Genomic DNA, 26,981 nt, shown 5'->3' with positions numbered 1-26,981 from the left:
CCAAGGTTTCTGAAGACAATGGCTTCTCCACCCAAGCAGGTTGTATATAAACTCCAAATAGAACCTGGCATCACCCTGAAGGAATTCTAACTTCATACTCATGGGAGAAATTTACCAAGGTGGCTTCAGAGTAGACTAACTTTACACAGTACATTAAAAAAAAAAAAAAAAAGACATTTATTCAGCGTCACAATCGGACTATTACATTTAGCAATCAACAGCATGGGTGCCAAAAAAAAAAAAAAATCTACATTAAAACCCTTTGTTGGAATGCTTTACGCTTTCCACAGAAGAGAAACTAAAATAACCTGTTATACAGTTAGTCACAAATACAGTCCTCAATTTTTTTGCCCATACACATGAGTATTTGTCTAAAACATGTCTTCTTTGTAGCAGCTAGGCCCTGCCACTGTGCTTGCCTGAGTTCACAAATCTGTTGTAACCTGTAGCTTCCCTGACACTTCTCTGGCTCTCCTCTCCTGCTAAGCTTTGTTTTCTAATTGAAATCTTCTGCCACTGCCTTAGTTACTACTGCTACTGGAACTGCCGTAGCCACCTTGGTTTCGTGGTTTTGCAAAGTATTGGCCTCCACCACCATAGGGAACAGAGCTTCTGCCTCCAAAGTTTCCTCCCTTCGTGGGTCCAAAATTTGAAGACTGATTGTTGTAATTGCCAAAATCATTGTGGCTTCCACCACCTCCAGAATTGCTTTCATCATTACCAAATCCATTATAGCCATCCACACTGCCACCATATCCACCACCACCATGGCTGCCACCATATCCACCACCACCATGGCTGCCACCATATCCACCACCACCATGGCTGCCACCATATCCACCACCACCATGGCTGCCACCATATCCACAACCACCATGGCTGCCACCATATCCACCACCACCATGGCTGCCACCATATCCACCACCACCATGGCTGCCACCACAGCCACCACAACCACTGAAGTTTTCTCCACCACCAAAGTTGTTATTCCTACCGAAACCACCTCCACGACCACCACCAAAGTTTCCAGAACCATTTCACCTCTTTGGCTGTAAGAAGCACTCGCCATCTCTTGCTTTGACGGGGCTTTCCTAACTTCACAGTTGTGACCATTCACAGGATGGCATTTCTGAACGACAGTCTTATCCACAGAGTCATGGTCGTCAAAGGTTACAAAGGCAAAGCCCCTTTCCTTGCCACTGCCTCGGTCAGTCATGATTTCAATGACTTCAATTTTTCCAAACTGTTCGAAATAATCTCTTAGGTGATGTTTTTCTTCTTCAGTGTCTCCTTTAATGCCACCAACAAATATGTTTTTCACGGTTAAGTGGGCAACTGGTCTTTGAGAATCTTCTCTTGAGACAGCTCTTTTTGGTTCCACAACTCTTGCATCCACCTTGTGTGGCCTTGCATTCGTGGCTGCATCCACCTCCTCCACAGTGGCATATGTGACAAACCCAAAGCCCCTGGAGCGCTTGGTGTTGGATCTCTCATGGCCACACAGTCCGGGAGTGTTCCCCGTTGCTCAAAATGGCTCCTCGGGCTCTCATTGGTTGTTTCTAAGCTCAACCCTCCAATGAAGAGCTTCCTCCGCTGTTCGGGCTCTTTGGGAGACTCTGACTTAGACAGGACGGCAGGGAGAAGAGAGACTTTAACGATGCATCTTTGGTGTGTCCACGAGCAGAAAGTAGCAAGCTGACGAACGTGTCTGTAGTTTTGATGCCCTTTTCAATTCTTTAAAAAAAAAAAAAAAAGAATTCTAAAGAGGACCAACAAAAGAACATGTCAGTGCAGCCAGCTCTCTGTATATGGGGGTTTCACGTCTGTGGATTCAGCCAATCGTAGGTCCGAAATATTTTGGGGAAAAACAATTTAAAAATACAACAATAAAAAATAAAAATCTAAAAATATAGCAGCTACTTACATAACATTTGCATTGTATTAGGTATTATGAGTAATCTAGAGATGATTTAAAGTATACAAGAGGATGTGCATAGGTTATATGCAAATACTACACCATTTTATATAAGGGACCTGTGGATTTTGGTAGCTGTGGGGGTCCTGGAACCAATCCCCCTCAGATACTGAGGGACGACTGTATGCAGTTATCTGATAAAACTAGTAAAATAGTCATCCTTCTGTTAAGAAAAGAAATAGGAAAACACAAATAATACTGTATGTAATTGAAGGTCCCTTTGGATTCTAAAATTCCACGATTCTGTGGTTGTGAGTTATGGAATTCCTACTTAGTGGCTTTGCCTGTCCAGCTTCAGCCTCTTTGCCGTTCCACCTGGTTACTAAATGCTGGGACAATCCAGGGATGGAGGCAAGGCTCTATGTCTCACCCACATGGTATGTCCGTTAGCTCATGCAGTTAGACGAGAAAACACAGCTGAATGCATTGACTGTAATGTAGTCATTGCTCACAGCAGGCGCTCTGTAACGTGCTCCTCTAGCCTCTAGAATACCTACAATGTAACAGGGACTGTGCACAATAGATTCCAGAGGTGGAAACAGAGATGCACACCCCACCCTCAAAAATGGCAACCTCTTAGGAAGACAGCCGTGAAATAAGTAAGTACACAAACAGTGAGGATGAAAAGTACTTAGCAAGAGAAGGATAGGGTGCAGTAACAGGGGATTGACGGTGTCTGTGAGGGTACCAAGTGAACAGGGTGGCCGAGGACCAGAAGTGAGGTAGGGAGGGTGGGAAATTGCATGTGGAGAAAGCCACTTAGTGTGTTTAAGAAACCCAGTAGGCTGGGCTGGCCCGAACCTAGAGAACATGGGAAAGAGGTAGAAGCTTTTAGGAATTGGAGGCTTTCTTCTGGGGCAGTGGGGAGCCCCCGGATGGTTTTTACCACCACTGCTGGTTAAGCACCTGAAAGAAAGCCCACATCTCAGTAACCATGATCTGTAGTTAGCCTCTTATTTCCCAAACAAAATTCTATTTCTCCAGTTCAAAAAAGCAAAGGCCACTAGTGGATATCCTGTGTCTGATACCTGTCTATTAGTGAATTAAATGCTTTCTTTTCAGTTAAACCATTAAACTTTTCATATTTTTTAACTTGAAATAGGCTTGCAATGCAATAAGCTGTCTGGGTTTTTCTTTTGAACTGCGTGGATTTTAAACTGTATTTACCACAATATGTATTTTAATAATGTCTTGGGGGATGTGTTCTGGCTGCCTGCGTTATCATCATACTGAGTGTTGTCCATGAGTTGCTGACGTATGTTTCACTGGGACGCCTTCTCCCATTTCTCTGTCAGCGTGCCTCGCATCAGAACTCAGTAAGTACGATACCTCAGCTTGGATTAATTGAAGAGGAGATTCCATGCTAATTCTTGGCAATCTCAGTCCCTTGTCTCCCTAAATTTCCATTTTCCATGAGGAACAAGAGGGTATTGTCAAAAGGAAAAACAACCTGTGTAACCACCAAACTCCTGTCATCTATTGTTACATTAACCCATGGGTATTTATCACAGCATCGTGACTGTAGGAGAGAAAACAGTGCTTCTCAGGAGCCAGCAGATTTTGTCAACAGCACCAGGGTGCTAATTTTACCGTGTTTGTATGAAATGTGTGTTCTAAACTGATGCATTTGTTTGACAACTTTATTGATATTTCAAGTTGAATAATCATCTATGTCTGAGCATTTAGTTCTTCAGATATTTTGCCATTTAAAAGTTTTATACTTTCTCTGATCAATGATTCACCGAAGGATTTATAGCAATATCAGGCTTGGCATACATCAGTTTATAAATTTGCCCGGATTTAGCAGATATACCCTTAGAATTTCATAGGTATGTAACGAAACTTTTTTTATTGCAGCAGTAACTTGTAGACCAAAACATACACACACACACACATATATCTATGTATAATTTTGATGTATATATGTGAGAGCTGTATGTTTAGTTGTTTTATATTTTTTTATATATATATATATTTGTGTGTGGGGGAAAGCAATAAATATAGTAACTTCTAAACATATCTAATTTTAAATATCTGTCCTATATAATGGTGAACTACTGAGCTAATAAGCTGGAAAAAATGGAATAAAGTGGGGGAAATGGCTACATTTATGTTTATCACATCCTTAAATGCATAATTTGAAAAATAATTCCCCAAGTGACTACTTATCAACCCAATCCTTTATTTTAATAATTAGAAATACTAACAAATAATGACATTACTAATTGAAATGTCAATTTTGATAAGCTCTTACTTATTTCTCTACTAAAATGGCTTTCTGAAAGTATCACAAGAAGTTAATGAATTGCATGTTAATTAAATTTGAACTTTTCTCCTCTAGTATTCAAATGGAAAAAACTGAAATATATTCAAATTGCTTTGTAGTAAGTTGAACATTAATGGCAATATAAATATAATATATAGTAACGTTACACATGAATGTGATAAGAATCTGTAATATTCATAATGGAATTTGCTACTTTTGAACATTGATTTATCTTTTAAGTTCATTTTGTTCTGCAAATTTAAATGCTGAAATGATGTTTTACCAGCATTTCCTAATAGCCAAGTGCAACTTTTTATGAAAAATTTAAATATTCTCGTTCAACTAACAAGTTCATGTATCTTTTCTCCTCTTGTTTTGTTAGCCTCTGAGCAAATATCCTCCTATGATAAATGATATTTCATTCTGGTTGCCCTCTGAGAATTACGCAGAGAATGATTTCTACGACTTAGTCCGAACGATTGGAGGAGACCTGGTGGAAAAGGTTGATCTCATAGACAAGTTTGAGCATCCAAAGTAAGTGAAAAGCTTTCTGATTTTACCCTTGACAATCTCCATGTGATAAATGTCATATGGAAGCATATCATAAAATTTGCTGAAACCCAGTGTATCTGAAACAGAATGTCTTCTGAATTTGTAGTGAATGTATAGCTTATCAGGAAACTCTCTGATATCAGTCCTCTCTGAAAATCTTTCCAAGATGCATTTTCCATCCTTCCTGCCTTAGTAAAGAAAATATATGAAACAGAATCTTTTAAAAGTCCTGTGGCTTTTCAGTATTGTTTGTGGAAGTGACTTCTAACCCTAGCATGTTCCAGATGCAGAGGAAATGAGGCAGAAAGAGTGGTTTGTGGAGTAGAAGTTGTTTTGATAGACTCTCAGCAAATATTTATTAAGCATTTACCACATGCCAAGATCTCTATTACGTCCTAGGAATTAAACGTGTTCCAAACAGACTTATCTCTGCCTTCTTGGAACTTACAGTCTTGTGAGAGAGGCAGACATTAAATACATGATTATGAAAGTGTGCTACTATGAGGGAAAAATGCACTGGGTGTCATCAAAAAACTAATTTCATTTGGGGAGTCAGGGCAAGCCACTTTGAGACATGGAAGCTGAGAACAGAAGGATGATGGGCGGTGAAGAAAGAAGCAGGAGAATCCCAGATAGCACATGGGAGTCCTGGGGGGCAAAGGGCACGTGAGGTGCAGAAGGCAGCCAAGAACACAGCAGCTCAAGGAACAAGGGGGAGGCCATGTAAAGTGATGATTGTAGGGTAGTGATGTATTTCCAGGGCCAGGTGGGGCCAGAACCTGCAAGGTCTGAGACTTGGAATTTTACCCTAATTGTAGTGGGAAGCTATAGAAGGATAGGAGCAGAGAGATAAGGGACGTGATCTGATTTGCATTTCTGATGGGTCACCTTTAAATGGTCCCCTTTGGCTCCTAACTGTTAAAGAAGAAACAGTCACCAAATCCTGTCTAGCTCACACCTCCATTTTTGCCTTCCCCTTCTGATTGTTCCAGGTGTGTCATATCTATGTTGTCAGGGCTCCTGGACCCCATGTTCTATCCTGTGATTCAGACTCCCATCTGTTTTCTTCTTTGTCTTTTAAAGCATTCATTCTCTAGATAAAGATGTTCAGTGTTCACTGCCAATTCTTTTGTCTTACTTTCACCAATCATCTAAATGACTGAAGTACATCATCTAGAATTTTGCTCAACAACTTGTGGAAACAATAGTCCCTGAGCTCTCGCATGTTTGTTTATACTTGAATAACAGTTTGGTTGGAAGTAAAATCTTGGCTTCGTCTTTCTTTTAGGGAGGATCTTGTAAGTGCTGCTCAATTGTTCTTTCAAGTTTAATTTCATGTAAAGAAATCTGATGCCATACTTGATCTTTTTGCTTTTTGTTTTAAAGGATTCCTTCTTTATCTTTCAAGTTTAATACCTTTATCAAGTTCCACCTGAGTATTGATCTATACTCCCTAGTATATATGATATATACTCCCTAGTATATATCATTGTGTTTCACAGATTGGACTCTTATTTATTTTAGGAAAATTTTCTTGAATTATATCTTTAGGGATTTGTTCTGACCCATTGTTCTGTTCTGTTTCGTTCTTCAGGGATCCAGTTATGCATAAGTGGGCTCTCCTTTGTCTGACTTCTGTACCTATTATTTTCTTTCTAATGTTTTAAAATTCTTATTTCCTCTTCATTTGGTATGCTTTCCTCATTGTTATTCTTCTTTGTCCCTTACTGTGTTTTCTTCTGTCTTTTTTCCCTTGTGTACCTTCCATCTGCAGTTACTTTGCTTTTCTCCCCGTTCTGAGTTCTGCAAGCTCACATTTCAGCTCCCCCTGATTTCTTGCCATCTTTTCTCTGAGTTATTTCTGCTTTCTGGTCTTCCTTCGTAGAGAAATTGCTTCACTACATTTAAAAAATTCATTGTAAAATATTTAGCCAGAAATTTCATATGCCCCAATGGCAACATTTTTTTGTGACTTCTCCGTTTCTCTGCCATTGTCCTCTTTTTTCCCTCAATTCTTTTTTAATTGATCTGTCAATGGTGTGCATATGATCGCTTTTTTGCCACTCACATTTGAATACATTGGGTTTCCTGGACCAGCTATTTGCACAAGACTGGGGGGGAGGTTGAGGGTTGGCATAGCAGGAAGGGGCTGGGGTAGACATTCAGCCTAGCTTGTTTTCACGCTTTCTTTTTCTCCAGTGCCAAGAAACCAACTCTTTCTTTAAACATGACTCATCTCTTCGATTTTTTTGTATAGGTCTTCCTCCCACCCCAAATCTACACTTGTTAGAAACAGAAGAATGACCTTTGCCTACCCCATTATCAACACTTGGAGATAGAGACTTTACACTTCAGATTGTAACCCTTAGCTCAAAAAAAAAAAAAAACCAAAAAAAAAAAAACCCATGTTTTTGCTGGAGTTTTCTGAGATGTGCCACTCTGTGTATTTCATCTCTTCACTTCCTCTCATTTGGCTTCTACTTGATTTCAGCTGCTGTTGGCAACCTTTAAATATATTTTGGAGCTTGCAGATGATATCTGTCTCCTAACTTTACAGAAAATAGAATGTATGGGGTAGTCTGGATCCCTGATGCTGTGGAGTGCCAATTCAGCCCTGGACTTTTATGTGAGAAAGAAATTTCCAGGAGTTTCCATGTTGATACTGGAAGTCTAGTTATTTACATTTGAAGAGAAGGAAAAATATTGGAACACGACTGATTGCTAAGTACTAATTGATATGCCAAAAGCATGTGACTTGTAATTTTTTTCCCATTCTTTTTTAGTACAAGTTGAGTATCCCTTATCCAAAAAATACTTGGGGCCAGAAGTGTTTCAGAGTTTGGATCTTCTCAGATGTTGAAATATTTGCCTATATGTAATGAGATATCTTGGGGATGGGACCCAGGTCTAAACACAAAGTTTCTTTCATATATACCTTATACACGTATCCTGAAAAGTAATTTTATACAATATTTTTAATAATTTTGTGCATGAAATAAAGTTTATGTATATTGAATAATCAGAAAGCTTCAGATTTTGGAGCAGTTTGGATTTTGGATCTTCAGATTAGAGATGCTCAACCTACAGAAAACTCTGGAATCAGGGATTTGGAATTCATTCTTAATTTTTGAGCTCACAGCCTCTTGCTTTCTGATATGGCTGTAGCTTCACCCTTGCTAGCGTCAAAAGTGAGATGAGTGACCTTTTCGCTTGGAGATTTTCAGAACCTACAAGGTTATAGAGAGATGCTAAAAACCTAGGAAGCTGAGAGAAATTTCTGTTGTGCTGGATGTGGGCGTAGATGTTGCTTGAGGAGGGGGTAAACATTGAATTTGTTTGATAATTTGGTAGTGTTCAAGGGGAATGCTGAATGGGCATGCTAACTGGAGAGATTGCAGTGGGAGTGGGGTAGTGTCAGGGTCCTGTGGACCCAGGGACAGATCAGGCAGGCAGACACCCCATGAAAAACAAAGTCACTGAAAAAACATGAATATTTTTCTAAAAAAAATAGAGTATTAGAAATACTCTTTGAATGCAGGTATACACACACAACCCCATACTGACTGCTAAAAGGTGAACTTTTTCAGTTCCTTCTGAAGGAGACAGTACTGTTGATTAGAAGTTTAAAAAATTCCTCATTGGCACTGATCTTACAATATCTTAAATACATATTGTACAGATATTTAAAGACTATTTTTTTGGAGCTATGCCAAAGGGCATGGCTGCCAAGGGCATGTGACCCTCTTAATAAGGGACTTGGTGATTGGAGTAAGGTTCCTATGGCAGATGTTGCTAATTATCTCTCAGTATCCAACTCCCCCCGTCCTTCCGCCTGGTACCATTTTTGTAATAACAAAAACCTGATTTTTTAGCTCAGCAATTTTGCACCCAACTAGAAGTCTATACTTCTAAATTTGACCAATGATTTGTAAGTAGACATGTCTAGTGGTATTTCCAGAAGTTTCTTTAAAAGTTGAACTGAGGTATTCTTTTTTCTTCCTGCTACTTCATTGTGAATGTGATAGCTAGTATTCTGGCAGCCATTTTGGGCCATGGTGCGGCCTTGGCAATGGAGACTGTATGGAGTGGAGCAACAACATAGAAGAAATAGCCTGGGGCTTGAATCTGTGTCACTTCAGCCCTGGACGTTTAGCTGAGAGAGAAATACCTTGTTTAGGCCACTTGTTTTTTAGATCTCATTATTGACAGCCAAAGCGAAACCTAGCTATTATAGTACTGGGAAATATACCTGAGAAAAAGGACACATTATTTAGTAATGATGGCTTACTGTGCAGTGATCCTCAATAAGTATCTAGGGCAAGGGTTGACCAGATTGTGAATATTTTTGACTTTGTGGGTCATGAGATTTCTCTCATAACTACTCAAGTCTGCAACTGCAAAAGCAGTCACAGATAAAATATGAACAAACGAGCCTAGTTGTGTTCCAATGAAGCTTTGACTACAATATCAGACAGTGGAGTGTGAATTTGGCCCATGAGCTATAGGTTGCTAACCCTTGATTTGGGGGAGGGGGATACTTGAAGTTTAAGACTCTGACTCCCAAATTCCAAAACCCTCTACTAAGAGATCATCCTTCCTTGAGCACCCTTTTTCCTGCCTCCCCATCTCCCCACCGAGTCCCTGACTACTTAGGTGATACAAAGTGAATGGTCTCCTGACCTTGAACCTTGACCCCAAGATTTATTTTATTCCCTAAACACATAAATGAAATATAGCCAGATAGTGCAAAAGAGCTTCGACCCTTTCTTTGCCTAACATCAAAGCATGCTTACGTGTGAGATGTGATAGGACTGAGTGAAAGACAAAGTCATTGAACACGTTGCATGTTATTTTCTGAACAAAAACAGATCCCAAGATGTCTCAGGGAGACATAAACTGCCGAAGAAGAGCCTAATTTCATATTAGACAAATGGAGAAATTTTTTCTTGATTACAAATAACAGCTTGTGCCCTGAAGGAGGATAGATGTTCAGGTTAGAAAAAAATGGCATTTTGTTCCAGCCAGTCGTTTAGAACCTTCTCCCAGAGGATCTTTTCCACTTAATCTATGGGCCACTTAATGTGCAGAAGAGTTCTTGTAGTTCTAAAATTTAATGTAACAAAAAATAGAATGGTGATTACCTGTAGGGAAGGGAACCAGATTGCCACGTCCTTTGACATCTTTGGAATATTGTACTATACGATGCACTGACTAAATGGGTAACTTGAGAAGGCAGTCATGTATGTCAGCATATGAACTTGATATCCCCTCCAACGCATTTGTAATACGAATACATTGATGATCTTCAGTCTCCAAGTTCATGCACCTTAAGGAATTATGGTGTTGTTTTTTGTTTTATTCTGTAACACCAGTTGCTCAGAATATTTCTTAGCGAAATGGGGTATGAGGAAGAGTGAAGAGTAGCCCAGGGGAACTTAGCCATTGCCTTTAGCTGCCAACACTTCATTTGGAGATGCCAGCTGATTATTTATGAACTGTGGAGATGGACTGTAAAATTAAGTAGACCTTAACAGGTCAGATTTGGTCTGAGTTTAAGACAGACCTTTTTGAGAGTTAGAATTGGGAAGTAAAATTTTTTTTCACTACCATCCCCCTCCTTTGACTGCAAGGAGGGATTTGGTGGTGAAAAATGCCCCAGGCACCTGCAGCAAGGGCAGGCTTGAAAAGGTAGATTCACTGATGCCCCAACCCGATTCTGCTCATAGACTCACTCCTTGTTCCTGGGGCTGCTGCTGGCCTGCCACTTCCTGCTTACAGTAAAAAAAAAAAAAAAGGGGCTTCCTGAGTCTGTGCACTGTCAGTCAGAGCTGGGATGCTAGAAGTGAGCTCCTCCCTCAACCCCAGGTCACTAAAGGGGCCTCTCAGTTCTCTTCATCCCTACTTGAACTTCCTCATGGTTCTATTCCCTTTGGTGATCGATCACTTGCCTTTTTTTATAATTTGGCTTAAGTGAGTAGACTAGAACACTTGTGACCATATCTGACAGAATTCTCAAGAGGGTCTTCACCATGAGAGACACCTTCTCGGTGTGGCTGGCCTGGCTTCCCTGTGTGCATGAGTCATGCATGTTGACCTGGTCCAAGCTCTTCTTTCTGCAGTACTGGAGCAGCATTCGATGAGGCAGTTCAAGTGCATTCTCCTTCCAGTCTCCCTCTCTTCGTTCTTGTTTCCATGTGTTCATTCATTTTCACTTTGTCAAATTACACCCAATAAAAATGCCAGTGCATAAAAATTTGAAAATAGGAAAGATGAGATTCACCCATCATCTCAACACCCTAACACACCAACTCTTACACTTTTACATTTTCCCAGTCCTAACTGTTTTCCATATGTGTGCATCAGATGAGTTTTCGACCCTTACATAAAGAAGTTAGTATATGCTTTGCATTGTCATCCCTTGGTCTTGGGGAAGGTTTTTTAACCTCATACTACTACTATTTTGGACCTGGTAACTCTTTGTTCTGTGTGTTATAAGATGTTTAGCAGAACCCCTGTCCTCTACTCACTAGATACCAGTAACAGCCTTCCTACCGTGGATGCACACATACACACACACACACACACAAACACACACAACAGTCAAAAATGTCTCCGTTGCCCCCTTGATAGGCAAAATTGCCCCCAGTTTGAGAACCACTGGGATTTTCTTTAATGGAGAATGTCTTATGCTTCGTATAAAAAAAGTTTCATAAAATTGTGCTTCATTTTATGTTACAAGCAGTGGGGAGAAGGGATAGAACACATCACAGGAGGAGGTGTTCTAGTAGGGGCTGTAGTGGTCCCAAGGAACAGAGAGGCCCACTTGTTCAAACCTAGGACAAGCTGGACAAATTAACCAGGCTTTGGAAAGAGCAGGAACTAAGGCAGATGAAAGGTCTGACCTTCACCCCTTCCATGGTGTCACTACTTCCCTATTCCGTTCCATTTTCTCACACTCATTCTGTCTCTCCGCACTTTCCCACTGTGTCATTTCTGCTCTTTTTTGTCTTATACAGAGTTCAGAATACCCCACCAGGGCCCTGAGTCCACATGACCTTCACTGTCCAGCAATCAGCACCAACTCCAAGTCCCTTGCCTTATTCTGATGGTCACAACAAACGGACCTGATTAGCCCAACTCAACTTTTCCTGCCAGATCAGAGGCAGCTGGTAGATGGGCTCCACTTGAGTCAGATGCCTGCCCAGGGTCTAGTTAGCCACGTGGATCAGGTAAACAGGCCTCTGGCCTTCTCCTACCTGTCAGTAGGTTTACTGTTGTTACACAGTCTTCTTTATTTTCTCTTTCATCTGAACTACATAGCTTCTGATTTAGGCACTACCACTTCTAGACTTCCTTAAACTTCATGCAAAGAGACATGCCATAAATAAATTTGCCAAGTGATTCTTGAGTTCCTGTGCTACGGAAAATATTGGGCTAATTGCCGTGTGGTCATAAGGGTATGGAGGCAAGATTCTGAGGTTTTTGTTTGCTTGTTTTTGTTTGTTTTTTGAGACAGGGCTTTGCTCTGTTGCCCAGGCTGGAGTGCAACTCCTAGGCTCAAGTGATTCTCCTACCTCAGTCTCCCGAGTAGCTAGGACTACAGGCGTGGGCCACCATACTTGGCTAATTTTTTTTTTTTTTTTTTTTTTTTTGTAGAGATGGAGGTCTTGCTCACAACTCTAGTTAATGTGTGTAAACTACCTGTCATAGAAACTCAGCTTCCGTAAACTGTTGCCAGGATAGACCCACTCATGGTGGGTCCCTTAGGACAAAGGGGATTTATTTGAGGATACACCTGAATCAAAACTGGAAAGCTCTTCAGAACTGAGGGAAGGTCTAAGGGCCAGAGACCCTCAGCCTCTGGGTGCTTCTGGCTCTGTTTCTGTCCTTCCTTCTGCTGGCCAGTCTGTATCTTCTACTTCCCCACCATACACACATTAACATCTCTTCTCTTTCTACATTGCCTGCAGTCTTTTCTAGCCAATCTGCTTCATTATCCAGCGCAAATTCTGGAATGAATAGCCTGACTGACTGAGCTAAACACCATCACGCCTTTCGGGCAGATCCCCTTGCATCAGGCTGCCTCCTAGGGTGCTAGGCCACCTGCACTTGGACCACCGTTGGGTTAAGAATCCATTGTCAGTCTCATTAGGGGCCATTTATAAAACAGCCCGACCCTACTCACCAGAGCAGGAAGCCATTGGCAGAGCAATTTCAACCTGGAGGGCTCATCAGATTTTTTACACCGCCTTCCTCTTTCCCCCATCCGCCACCAGTCAGCTCCATGTGTAGAACTCTGCGTAACTGCACCTCATTGTTGGCTCATTCTTAGCTTTTATTCTCTATTTGCATTTAAACTTTTCTAGGCTATTCCACATGATGGAAACTCCTTAGAGGCCTGTGGCATAGTAGCTGCTATGGTTTGAATGTTTGTGTTCCTCCAAAATTCATGTCGAAAAGTAATCTCTATTGTGGTAGTAGTAAGAGGGAAGGCCTTTGGGAAATTGTTAAGTCATGAGAGCTCTGCCCTCATGAATGGGGTTCGTGCCCTCATAGAAGAGGCTTCAGAGAGCTGCCTGCTCCTTCCATCTCTTCCACCATGGGGAGGACACAGTGTTCGTCTCTTTTGTCCTTTGTCCCTCCGCCATGTGAGGACAAATAAGAGGAGCCATCTATGAAGTGGAGAGAGAGAGCCTTCACCAGACACCAAATCTGTTGGCACCTTGATCTTGGACTTCCCAGCCTCCAGAACGGTGAGAAATGCATTTCTATTGTGTATTAATTACTCAGTCTAAGCTGTTTTGTATAGTGGCAGGAACAGATTAAGACAATAGCTCATTTTCATCTTCCTGCGATGTTTGTATCAGTGGAGGGAGACTTACTACATAATGCTTGGTGGATGGTTAACTAGTCCTTCTTCCTTCCTTAGAGGAACTGTTATTAAATGACTGGAAATAGTTTATGACATGAGAAGTAGAGTCAATGTAGTTTAGTGGAAGGGCTCAGAATTTAGAATTGGAAGGCATGGGTGAGTCCTGACTTTTTACATCTTAGATGTGTGATGTTGGGACTTTCTGAGCCTTAGTTTCCTCATCTACCACCAGGAGTAATATCATCCATAAATGGTAGTTATGAAAACTAGATGACACTATATATGTGAAATGCTTTGAAAATTATAGATAGTTCCAAAACACGAGTTAGCTGGTAGAGTAAAAAACCAGTAAGTGTCATAGTCAATCTAACTTGTACTTTAAAATGAAGAATAACCTCCTCAGTACAACTGGGAGCCTTGGACTTGGCAGCCAAATGCATATAACTGGGAAGTTGTGATAATGAAGGGAAACAGAATGAGACTTTGCATAAAGCTGTCATTCAGAAATGATGCATGTTATTCCTGCAATTTAAGGAGGAAATTTTTAATTAAAAAAATACTTTGTAGGCCGGGCACGGTGGCTCATGCATGTAACCCCAGCACTTTTGGAGGCCGAGGCAGATGAATCACAAGGTCATGAGTTCGAAACCAGCCTGACCAATGCAGTGAAACCCCGTCTCTACTAAAAATACAAAAATTACCTGGACGTGGTGGCATGTACCTGTAATCCCAACTACTCAGGAGGCTGAGGCAGGACAATTGCTTGAAGCCAGGAGGTGAAGGTTGCAGTGAGCCGAGATCACACCACTGCACTCCAGCCTGGGTGACAGAGCGAGACCGTGTCTCAAAAAAAAAAAAAGAAAGACTTTGTAAAGTGACATCGATGCTGGTCAGCAGAGTTATATAGCCAGTCTTGGTGTTCTCTGGGTCCTGTGTTGGGAAAATGCTGTGGACAGTGGCAGATGAGATGACATTTCTGGTTTGCAGATCACATCCTGGTCTTATTCCTCTGGACAGAGCCAAATAAGTGCAGTTATCTGAACTTAAAGATAGCCCAGCACTGAAAAGTCAATGACAGCTAATCTTGAGAGAGCCGTGGGTGCAGGGAGCTTGTCAGAAGTTGTGTCCCCTTGAAAGTGACAGCATGCAGTACCAAGGAGATGGCCAGATGCTGCCAGGCCTCTTTAAAACTCTCCTGGCTGCTCCCTTTTCTTTCCCATTTTTATTGTAATGCTGGTGATGTGGGTATAAGAACTTTTGTTGTGGTGGTTCAGACAGCAGAGAAAGCAATTCTCAAGAACTATTTTTAGCCTGGATATCTGCTTTCCCCTTCTTTCTTTCTCTTTCCTCCTTCCCCAAGCTTTCTTTTAATAGCTTAGGATGGGTGCATCTCATTCCCATCACATAGCAGCCCTGTTTGACGCCAGCATTAGACGAATTAAATCACAGTTAGTTCAGTCCCCAAACACCTTGCTCCTCCTTGTTGCCCTGCACATCACTATTTGCCTGAAGATTCTTTGGGATTCCCTTCAGTGCTGTCCTGGCAGGGACCCAGGAGTAGCATCTCTGCAGAGAGAAGCGCAGAGGCAGAGAGACCGCTCAGCAGTGGCTAGGCAGGGAGCGAAGCCAGGCGCTGAAGGAGCTGTGTCTTCAGTGATCTGCGGTAATGCGCACCTTTATGAAATCCTTTGTAACTTTCACTTAGCGGTTTTCAGCGAGTCTCTGGCTATTGTCTTCCCTTGGCATCCCGGGCACCTTTTTGTAGTGTGGTGACGGGATGCTCTCTTTCCAAGATGAGGGATGAGAGCAACTCACATCCTTTGATGTTCCCTGTCCCACCCCCTTATGATTAGATTCAAACAAGTTAAATGCACACCGAGAGCAACCTGCGACATGATATAAGTTACAGAATTGCTGGCAGAAACGGCGTAGGGTGGGGCACCCCCCCTCCCCATTTTAGGCAGTTATGAGTGAGACACTGAATTGTTCGAGGTCTTTAAACTTGTTGCCTCCATTCACAAGATCACTTCCTTCTGGCTACCACCCAAATTCGATGTCCGGAGCCAGCATGGGAGTCTGCCCCTCATCCCCGCCCAACTCACTGTCCATCCACCTGTGTCAGTCTCGGAGTTCTTCTCATCCCACACATGGCTCAGCCTTGAATGCACCGTAGCTCCCACAGTTAATGATATTGTCTTGAAAATGAAGAGATTTATGAATTGGGATACATCTGGCCCCTTCAGAGGGGCCATTATCTTAATTGTAGATCCTGAGGCTACGTCTCTAAAGACAAGCCTGTGATTTGTGAGACAGTCTCGAGGATACGCAGGTGATACCTGTGGGAGTCACGCTTCACCAGTCCACATTTCTGAGCAGCGCAGACGGGTCTGGCAGACTTGGGCCTCACGTTGCTGGTCTTCTCCAGAGCAAGAAACAAGCTGGGCTCCAGGATAACACAAGCAGAGCCACGACTGACACGGGGGTGCAGGCTGAGGCAGCTCCCATGTCTCTTGTGCTGATTCTTTTCTTTAATTTGCTGATAACTGAGGCTCGAGTAGCAGCCAGGAGGGTGAACCAAAGAAGGCAAGGGGCCAGCACAGACAGGGATGCATGGTCAGCTCCTAGGGGAGGGACTGATGGCGTGCACAGATGTCTGCCTGCCAGTGGTCCTAATGGCACCCAAGATCCTGGGTCTGTCTTAGGAGGGATGTTTGGTAGAGAGACAAGTGGCCAGCGGACACTGCACATGTGTGGCGGGGCAGATAAGTGGTCACAGAGAAATAAGGCTTAGGGGGACAGCAATCCAGTCACTGGCAGAGTGGAGTCCTAGGTAAGGCACAATTATAGAGGAATGTGGAGACCACTCCCTGGGATGTGGGACCCTGTTGTTACAGCAGGATCCTCAGCAAGGCTGCCTGCCTGCCCTGATGGTGAGCCACTGGCCAGGCTCCAGATGGTCTCTCCTGAGAGGTAGGACTGGGCTTGGAATCACAACAAGGCTGAATCTCAGATGCACAGGTGGTGGGGATAGTTAAGTTAAAAACATCCAGGCATCGATCAGGTCTTTATAGGGCTTCAACTGGTTTTTTGTTTTGTTTAATAGTGTACAGCTTCATAGTAATCTACATATTCATGTATAGTTTAGTACCAGGGAAGGTGTTATCATGATTGGAATTTAATTGGGTGTCTAGTAAGAAAAAAGCAAGGCAGAATGTTCCATGGCATTCACAGGAAGAAGATAACGCCCGAAGGAAGCCTAGTACAAATAAGGGAATCCCTGCTTTCTAGTGGGAACTACCTCAAGAAAAAGGCACGAACCAGACACTTAGGAAATGAGTTCTCAAACTCAGACATCCCCAGCCTGCGAGTTCAGATGAGGGTACGTAATAATGTTCATACTCAGATATCCCAAGTGCATCGCCACCTACCTGGTGTCATGGACCCCAGTATCCCGCAGAGCCCCCCAAAAGTGTTTCTGTAGGTTTCAGGGGGTGTCCACAGCAAGCTAACTTCCACTGGAGATGACAGTGACTCCCACTGGGCCCCCACGGGACACCACCGTTGAGGCTTTGGGGCCATGATGGTGTCCAGTTGTATTTCAGAGCTTTGCCTTTCCCCACTGTCCGCTTGTCACCTGGGACTTAAGCAGCTCAGCTTTGAGCCCCACCTTTCTACCAGCTTTGCAAAGCCCCTCTCCCAAATCCTCCTTAGGCTTTCCCCTCCAGGTAAACCCATGCAAATAAAGGTTTGGAGATTTCACCTCAGACCTGATTAGATCTCAGTTTTGACTAAATTCTTTTACGTGGGAGCACAGTTCAGAAATGAGGACGAAATCAACAGAATTCCAGTTGCCTAGTAATCTTTTGTGAGCATCACTAGAGTCATGCATCACTGAACGACGGGGAGGCATCCTGAGAAATCTGTCATTAGCTTTTGTTATGCAAGTATTATAGAGTGTACTTAAGCAAACCTAGAAGGTGCAGCCTACTGCACACATAGGCTGTGTGGGGTACGCTGTAGCCTGTTGCTTCAAGGCTACAAACCTGCACAGCATGTTACTGTATTGAATACCGTAGGCAGTTGTAACACAATGTTAAGTATATGTGTATCTGAACATATCTAAAGATACTTTATACAAGTGGCAGCATAGTAGGTTTGTTTACACTACATCACCACAAATGCACGAGTAATGTGTTGCTCTGTGACTTTACATGGACTATAATGTCACTAGGTGAGAGGTAGCTTTCAGCTCCACTACAATCTTATGGGACCATCATTACATATGCAGTCTTTCTTTGACTGAAATGCCGTTGTGCAGTGCATGACTATATTTTATAAGATGAGCCTAATTTGTGTTATACTTCTCGGGAATGAAGGCATACCCTACAGTAGGTTTTGGATTCTGTGTTTGACAGATGTGGCTGCTTTTCTTTGCTTTCACTTCCCCCTAAAGGAAATAACAGTAGTAAGATGAAGAAAGAAGAAACAAGTAGTGAAAATTAAGCAGGTGAAATATTTATATAAGGCATGAGAGCTGTGGTCTAGACATTTACACAGAATGTTACTAGAGTAATTGCTTATCTCATAATTCATTAAATATGCTAATTTCTCCTAGCAGATTGCCTGTCCAGCAATGCACATGGCATACAATTTTTGAAATTCTGCATTGATGATGGAATAAGCATTTCTAACCCATTTCTCCGTTATAGCAATTGCCACATTGCATGGTGTTTATATGTCTTTTCATCGTTGCACTAAGTTACTATGAAGTACTGGATCTTTAGCTTTCCACTACATTTGGGATATACAGCAGAATAAGTACTCAATACATATTTTTGATGAATTAATGATAAAGAGAAAGAAATCCCACCAACAGCATATGTTGTATTATTTTTTCTCCAGATGTAACTGACCTAACTTGCTCCACAGGCCACAACTTAACCTCAGTTGGCAGTGTTTTCCAGCTAGGTGACCAGAACTCTTTACTGTCCATTATGATGATTTCTTTAAAAGGGAGAAACTGACTGGGGTGGAGAACACTCCTTAGAAACAGAAGTTGGGTGTACAGTAAGTTGGGTTCTTAGTAAATTGCTGATATAAAAATAATTTGGTTCAGGCCAAATATTCAAATAGGGAAAAGGGAAAAAAAGAAAAGTGCTTTTAACAAGGTTAGTCAAATCCTATACAAAATATAGTTTAAAACTCTTTAGCTTCCAGGAGCAGAAAACGGTAGGAAGTGTGTAAATTAGTCACGGTTACCTGGGAAACCCTTTCTGATAGGAAGCACGGAGATCACAGGGTCGGAGAGAAATTCAGGGAGTCGAATTGTAACGTGTTTGTGTGTAAGTCTGCTCGTTTGTTTGCCACAGATGAGGAGCAGGGAACATTTCTGAAGGAAGGTAACATCAAAGGAAGTAAAATGCTTGTCTGTACAGGGAAAGCAGAGAAACTTCGGGTCTCTTGAAGGTGTAATTTCCAAACCACTGTGAACCTCTGGCCCGGGCTCTCAGAACCCCTTTGTAGAAGCAGCTTCTTCCCCCACATGCATGGTCAGTAAGGGAGCCTCCATGTTGGCAGAGCGAGACTCCATGCTTTGGCCCCATGGACAGATCTGAAGATGGGCACCCAGCAAAGCTGGGCAGGCGAGGCCTCTTCTCTGTAATGTTTGGACAGAAAACCAAAGGCCGCTTGGGTTACTCCTCCAGCAGCTGAAGCTGTGAGTACCTAGGAACCATGGCCACATTTCCCATCAAGGGGAGAATGTGGTGAACAGAGATGAGAGATGGAGGGAAAGTGCTGGTGTGCCTGAGTCCCTGGTTCGCTGGTGTCCTGGCGCCCAGCCGCATGCTGCCCTTCCCACAGCTTGGTTATCCAGCCCTTCCTCCGATTCCCTAAGCCAGTGGTAATTCTCCTGTTGTTTAAGCTGGTTTCATGTGCATTGCCATCACTTGAGATCAAATGAGTTCTAAAACACGTGCAATTGCAGACTTCAGGCACTAGAAGAGGACAAGAAGGAAGAGGTAAGAGGTTGAAGTGATCAACTTCTTTGTGAGAGAACTCTGGAGCACCACAGGGTTGAGGCTGAGATGCCCATTTCAGTATGAACCAAAAAGGGTTCTTTTCCTTATAGCTAGAACAGCTGAAAATCAACACGATGTCAGGTTGTAACACATCCGTTCCTGGGAACATGGGATGACCCATGAATGCGTTAAACACTCACCATGGGTGAGACACTCTGCCATCTGTGATATTTATGGTCTGAGACATAAAAGTAACTTTTAAAAAATGAGTGCTTGTCCTCAAGGAGCTCACAGTCTGATAGGAGGTATCGCATAGATATATGTGATTCATTGTGAAAAAATATCTTGAATTAGAAACGTGTCACCATGATTTCAAACAGGGGTAGCACCTTACTTTGCTTTATATACTCAAGAAATGTTTGCAGATTGTGGTTCAGCTGAATCTTGAAAAACAAATAGGAATTTGATATGGAAGGGGCCTAGAAATTTCAGGTAGAATTTATACGTCTGTCTTTGTACATGTTGCCCACGTATAAAGACAGAAATGTGAGAGTGATTTAGTGTGAGCAGCGTAATAGGGAGGATGGGAGAGTTGGGAAAACGAGGCTGGAGAGATGAGGGGCTAGATCCTAAAGCCTGTATTCCCTTCTACAAATATGGGCTTTCCTGGTAGAAAATGTGGAGAGTCATTAAATAATTCTATGTGCAGTTTTTAAATGATTACCTATCTTAACTATGTTGGCCAAGGGTAAGGTTGGTGGTTGGAAAACAGGTCAAGCAAACTTTTAATAAATAGTCTGAGTGAAAGGAAATGAGAGCCAGGGGCCTGGTGGAGAGAAGCTGACAATAAAAAAAAAAAAAGACAGGAGGTCAAATCTATGGGAAAGGGGGCAGTTCAAAGGAGAGATCGTGGGGATGAAGAAATCACGTAACTCCCGGAGTCCTGACCTGTGTGGCCGAGAGGTTGGTGGTTGGAATGGAGATGAGGATTAAGTAGCGGCAGCAGTGCTTTGGTGGAGAAGATGATTTAGTGACTTTTGGACTTCCTGAGTTTGAGGCAGGACACAGGGGAATGTTACTGTAAGAGCTCAGCAGAGAGAGGCCAGTATTGGAATGTGTAGTATTCTTGACCACGAGAGCTCCAGACATGACCTAAATGCCTGGTGAATGTCTAGAACAGGTGAAGAGCAAGGTGAGGAAAGGACCCGAGGGAACACCAAGGCTTAAAGGATGGTGGAGAGAGTGAGTGAGGAACTAAGAAGGAGGACCCAGGAAGAAGAAGTCAAAGAGCAGAGGCTGGGAATGAAAGCCTTTGGAAGGTAGAGTCTCTTGCAGGAGCGAGACTGTAGTGTCGTCAGAAAACGCGCAGACCACATGGATTTGACGATGAGTAGTCTTCTAGTAGTCAGTTCAGTGGTAGAAAACTACTTTGGATGATCATGTTTCTTTAAATATCCCCCCTGTTGTGCCTTTACTTATATTTATTCCACAAATGTTCATAACTAGAGAATACTTGATTTAATGGATTTATGCAAAGGGTTGGTGTCTCATGGAGCAAGCAAAATGTCCTGACTCTGGAAACAGACCCGCCTCTTCATAGTTATGTGTCTGGTAATAGACATTTGGAATAATACTGCAGGGAAGTTTCACGTTGCTGTCATTTACCCATTCTGATTTTCCATCCTCGTATAGCTCACTTGAAGGATGGGATAAGATGGCCGAAAGCTCTCCTGTCAGCCCTGTCTGAGAAGGGAGAATGACACAGGCGTGATGATTGGCTATCAGATTTCCCAAGCATTGGGGTGGCCCACTTAAGACAAGCCTCATTCAATTCACTTCATCAAGTAAAGCCAATGTGTCTAACTTAAGAAAGGATATAGCACGCACATTAAGACCTGAAAATATGAATGGATTCTGAGCGATGCTTTGATCAGCATTTCTTAATATGGCACATGGGGGAGAAAACTTCTTGAAGTTGCATTTACTTCCCTTCAGTTTTGTTTGGCCGGGAAATCTGTTCACCTGCTGCAAAGAATTGCCTCCTCCGAAGGAGAAAGCCAGTCCTCGGGAAGCAAAGTGCAATACAATGCAAAGTATGCACAATTTGAAATTAGACCTGACCTCTACTCACCTCACAAACTAAAAACAGCCTCCCAAAAATAAGAGAAAGAAAGCTGGGAAAGGAAGGTGTGAGGAACATATTGCTGGGAAAACAGATAAGAGTTGATTATATTTAGAATTTTTTTTCAAACCAGATTGAATCAATGAATACCTATGCATTGAATGTCTTAGTTTTGGGATTCCTACTGCAGGAGAATCTATTTAAATACGAATCCCAAATAAATTTATATCATGACTGATACAGGAATAAATCTGGCAATATTAAACAGATCAAATTATCAAGATGACTAGTCTGAATGGAAGCTATTCTTAGCATGGTTTAAGTAAAGGAGATCAATATAGATATTCAAGATGAAAAAATCCTAATAGTTAATAGAAAACCAAAATTCAAGGTCCCTGTAACCTTCAGAGCAGAGCTGTTTCAAGTGCTTCTCAAGAAACAAATGTCTCTTAGAGAGTGTAGCCAGGGCCATCTAAGGCAGGGTGTGCTCCTGCATCCTGTCTGTGTGGAATCCTTCTTCCGTGGCTGGGATTGTCTAAGATCTTGGATACCACTCTGCCCTACAGCCAGCTTCACTCAGCCAGTGGCTGGACCAAGTGGAGGTCGGCAATTGAACCCTATAACATGTGGCCTGATTTATGCATTTTACATATTATAATTATACTGTTTAACTATTTTAAATAATATTTGTACTTAAGTTTCATGCTTCTTGCAGTAAAAGGAAAATTTTTTTCCTTCTAGCTCAAGCTATAATGTAAAAATGTCAAGGCAGTTATTATACTCATAATTGCAAATTTGTTTAATTAAAATTACATTCAACTGTTCTGACACATTTTTAAGCAACTGTGAAAAATAGCTATTATGATCTGTTTGTATGCTTCCTTGAGTGGCTAATAATTTTGTTAGATGATGATTTAGTTCTTTTTCATCAGTAAATATGAAAATTAAAGTTAGATAAAACTAGCCATAATTTCAAACTTTGTATTTGTTTATCAGTTGGGCTTTTGAATTATGTTTTAAAAATCACTTTTTCACCCTATGCCCCAATAAAAATACAGAAACTGTATCTGTTAAAATATCCCATAGGTGTATTCTGTGGAAAAACAGATCCAAAAAATTCATACCAGACGACAGGAGGAGAATCTCTTCACAGGCAGGACTTGCTCTGCCCGTGTTTCACCTCTGAATCCCAGGTCTCAGATTCAAGGATGTGCTACAAATCTATTTTCAGTTGTTCTCCATTCAGCTGCTGACACTCTAGAAGGGCCATTCCAAACTTTTTCTGGTGATGTGGGAAGGGTGTTCTTTTCCTTTTTTTAAAATGAGGTGAAATTCACATGACATAAAGTTAGCCATTTTCAAGAGGGCAATTCAGTGGTACTTAATGTAATGACCACCACTATCTAGTTACAAAATATTTCCATTACCCAGAAGAAGCTGCATACCCATTTAGCCCGCCCCCCGCCCTTCCTTCCTTCCCTTCTTCCCTTCTCTTCCCCCTTCCTCCTTCCTCCTTCCTCCTTCCTTCTCCCTCCCTCCCTCCTTCCTTCCTTCCTTTATTCCTTGCTTCCTTCCTTCCTTACTTCCTTCCTTTCTTCCTTCCTTCCTTCCTTCCTTCCTTCCTTTATTCCTTCCTTGCTTCCTTCCTTTCTTCCTTCCTTCCTTGCTTCCTTCCTTGCTTCCTTCCTTCCTTCCTTCCTTCCTTCCTTCCTTCCTTCCTTCCTTCCTTCCTTCCTTCCTTCCTTCCTTCTTCCCCTTTCTTACTTTTGTGAAGCGGTGTCTCATCGTGATTTCAATTTGCATTTCCCTGATGACTAAATGATGTTGAACATCTTTTAATGTGCTTTTTGGCCATTTATGTACTCCTTTGGAAAAACATCTATTTAAGTCATTTGCCCACTTTTCAGTTGAGTTCTCTTTTTTTTGTTCAGCTGTAAGAGTTCTTTATATATTCTGAACACTAGACCTTTATCACTCTAAACTTTTCATTGCCTCCTAACCTCTCGAAGGTGAAGAATTCTTTCCTTCCATCCGTCCGTCCTTCCCTCCTTCATTTTTTCCTTCCTTCCATTTTTTCCTCTTTTTTCTTTCCTTTCTTTGCTTCTTACATACGGAAAGTATTGGATTTTGTTATTAGAAGTAGTGGGTTTTTATTTTAGAAAAGAAAGCTGTAAGGAGTAAAATTTAAATTCCCCATCATTCTACCACCCAGAGAGTTGGTTTTGTTTTAGAGACAAGATCTCGCTATGTTGCCCAGGCTGGACTTGAACTCCTAAGCTTAAGGGATTCTCCGATTTCAATCTCCTGAGTCACAAGGACTACAGGTACATGCCACCATGCCTGGCTTTGTGTGTGTGTGTGTGTGTGTGTGTGTGAGTGTGAGACAGAGTCTCACTCTGTCACCCAGGCTGGAGTGCAGTGGTGCAATCTCAGCTCACTGCAACCTCCGCCTCCTGGGTTCAAGTGATTCTCATGCCTCAGCCTCCCAAGTAGCCTGGATTACAGACATGCGCCACCACACCCAGCTAATTTTTGTATTTTTAGTAGAGTTGGGGTTTCACCATGTTGGCCAGGCTGGTCTTGAACCCAGGTGATGCGCCTGCCTCAGCCTCCCAAAGTGCTGGGATTACAGGCGTGAGCCACTGTGCCTGGCACCAGGCTTACCAGAGATAATTTTTATATCCTTTTTCTAGTGTTTTTAAAAATGTGTAGGATAAACTTGCATGCATATATACTAAGAAAATTCTGCCATTGTCATATACTATTTTAATATTTTAACCCTTTTTTACATGGCAAAATTATAGTTATTTGCATCGATTTATTAGAGCATTTGTTATGACTGGTGAAACAAAATATTTTCCTATATTTGTTAATCATTTGTATTCCTTTCTTAATTGTTCAACTCTTTTTTTGTCCACTTTTTCTGTTGGCATTTTATAAATAGTAAAAATCTCATATAAATGATTAGCTAATTATATACCCAAAATACTAATCCATTTTATCTCATATTTGTTACAAATTTTTCAAGTTGTTATCTGCCTTTTATTATCCTTCATCATATGTGGGGCATAAAGTTATTTTATATTTTTTGTTTTGTAATATCCAACTTTTTTTCATTAATTTTTGTCCATTGCTTTTACGTGTAAAAAGTTCTTATCCATCAAAAGATTATATAAATATTTACTTACATTTTCTCTTAAGTTGTTTATTATTAAACATTTTTTTCTAGTTCCATCTGGAATTGTAATTATGGTGTTGTGAGATGAGAAGATCAAACTTTTATTTTTCTAAACGGTTAACTAGCTTTCCTGATACCATTTATAGTATAGATAATTTACAATAAGTGAATCTTTTACAAAGATACAAAACCAATTATTTTGCTCAATTTTTTTATTTTTATTTTTGAGACAAGGTCTTGCTCTGTCCGCCAGGCTGGAAGGCAGTGGTATGATCACAGTTCACTGCAGCCTCGACCTTCTGGGCTCAAGCAAGCCTCCTGTCTCAACCTCCTGAATAGCTGGGACCACAGGTGTGTACCACCATGCCTAGCTAATTTTTCTTTTTTGGTTTTTTTGTAGAAATGAGGTCTTGCTGTGTTGCCCAGGCTTGAAGAGCCCAGGCTAGTCTCGATCTCCTGGGCTCAAGCTATTCTCCCACCTTCACCTCCCAAAGGCATAAGCCACAATGCCAGGCCTTGCTCAATTTTTAAAATAGTACTTTAGGTACCAGTTATGAATCAATTCATTTGTGGTTTGTTTTACTTGTGCTCCTATTCTTACCAAAAGATAGCCTTACTCTCATTTCAGACCAGAGTAGCCCATGTGGCAGTCCCCCAGTCCCTTTTTTGGAGGCCACAGTGTAGCCATAAGTAACTGGAATGCAAAGCCTCTGTATGGCCTTCGACCCAGCTAAATCATTCCACGGTCAGATTGATCCATTTCCTGAGCTTTCGTTATGATTTCTGGAGTTCAGTTTCCTGCAGTCGCTATACAATGTAGTTTTTGTCATATTCTCTCTTATTTCTTAATGTGTCCTGGAAGGAATGGAATTTGAAGCCTTTGTAGAGTAGTGGCTACAGCATTGGCTTTAGGCCACTCTGAGTGCAAGTCCTGGCTTTGTCACTTGTTGACCGTGGAACCATTCGAGCAAGTTACTCACCTCTCTAAGCCTCAATTTCTTATCTTTGGGTTTAACAGTGAACCTACCTTAGAAGGTTATTTTGCAGTGCCTGGTGCATAACAAGTGTCCAGTAAATGTTAACTACTATTGTTGATGGTGCTGGTTACATCCTAATGGTGAGTTTCCTCTGGGAAAAACTAATTGTAATTAAGTACAAGCATTAAATACAAACAAAGAACAGCCAAGCTTCTAATGAGCAAACTTTGTGTTTTATGTTTACTGTAGTTAAGCCCATACTCAAAATAGGCACCCAGTTGCTGATGATGATTTACTCCAAACAATAAAATTACTTTCTTAAGGTCTAATTGTTTTCGACAGAAAGAAGAGGAAAAAAAGAATAAAGCAGGTTGAGGATGTCACAAGCTGGGAATAAAAGTTTGGTGGGTTTTTAAGATGTGAAAAAGAAATTTTTTTAACACCTTAAGGAAAAAAGTTGCAATATACTTTTGTTTCTTTTTTTATGCACAGTAAGTGTTATAGGATGTAGGTAACACATGTGCTGGTGGGGAAGTAAGGTAGAGGAAATGGGAAGGACGCCCCATGCAGAAAATGGCAGAATGGGAACATGCACCCAGCCCCTCTGTGTGCAGGGCGGCGTCGGAGGAGACGTGCAGCCTGGCCAGGCCTCATGTCTTTGTTCCCCCAGGTTTTGATTCAGGCCCGAAGCCCACCCCATGGAGTCTACACAGCAAAGGGAACCTGCAGAAGGCGTGTGGCGCTCTGTATTTGCATTTGGAATTCAGTGAGCTGCTGATTTGATGCTGGAAGAGAATACCCAGCAGTCACTGTCAGTGTTCACGAAATAAGATATATCAGCCATATTTCTAGGATATGACATTGTTTTGTATTATCTATTGGTATTTCAAAAAAATGTTATGGTAAAAAAAATTTCCAACACACATAAGCTATAGACATCTGTTTTAAAATAGCATTGCTATACTCATTCACAAAAAGCAGTTGTGTTTCTGGTGGGGGTAGCGCTTTAAAGAAGTGTA

General features: G+C 41.7%; 1 protein-coding gene and 1 pseudogene across 7 annotated transcripts in view; one reads left to right on the top strand and one right to left on the bottom strand.

Moving 5' to 3' along the window:
- The window catches only part of LOC105487359 (phenylalanyl-tRNA synthetase 2, mitochondrial), a 519,529-nt gene that overhangs the window by 362,655 nt on the left and 129,893 nt on the right, over positions 1–26,981 (top strand). For 6 of the 7 annotated variants that reach the window (XM_011750809.3, XM_071097683.1, XM_011750808.3 and 3 more), the window contains one exon: positions 4,624–4,775. In XM_011750809.3, the coding sequence (XP_011749111.2) occupies positions 4,624–4,775 (152 nt within the window). Of the gene's footprint in view, positions 1–4,623; positions 4,776–11,809; positions 12,399–26,981 lie in introns of those variants that run through there. The other variant, XM_011750810.3, reaches the window with a different exon arrangement.
- Positions 397–3,219, bottom strand: LOC139363104 (heterogeneous nuclear ribonucleoprotein A1-like; annotated as a pseudogene).

The sequence above is a fragment of the Macaca nemestrina genome, chromosome 5 (genome assembly GCF_043159975.1).
Source record: "Macaca nemestrina isolate mMacNem1 chromosome 5, mMacNem.hap1, whole genome shotgun sequence".
Classification (NCBI taxonomy): domain Eukaryota; kingdom Metazoa; phylum Chordata; class Mammalia; order Primates; family Cercopithecidae; genus Macaca; species Macaca nemestrina.
The sequence above is the reverse complement of the archived record's forward strand: the minus strand, read 5'-3'. Positions and strand labels throughout refer to the sequence as shown.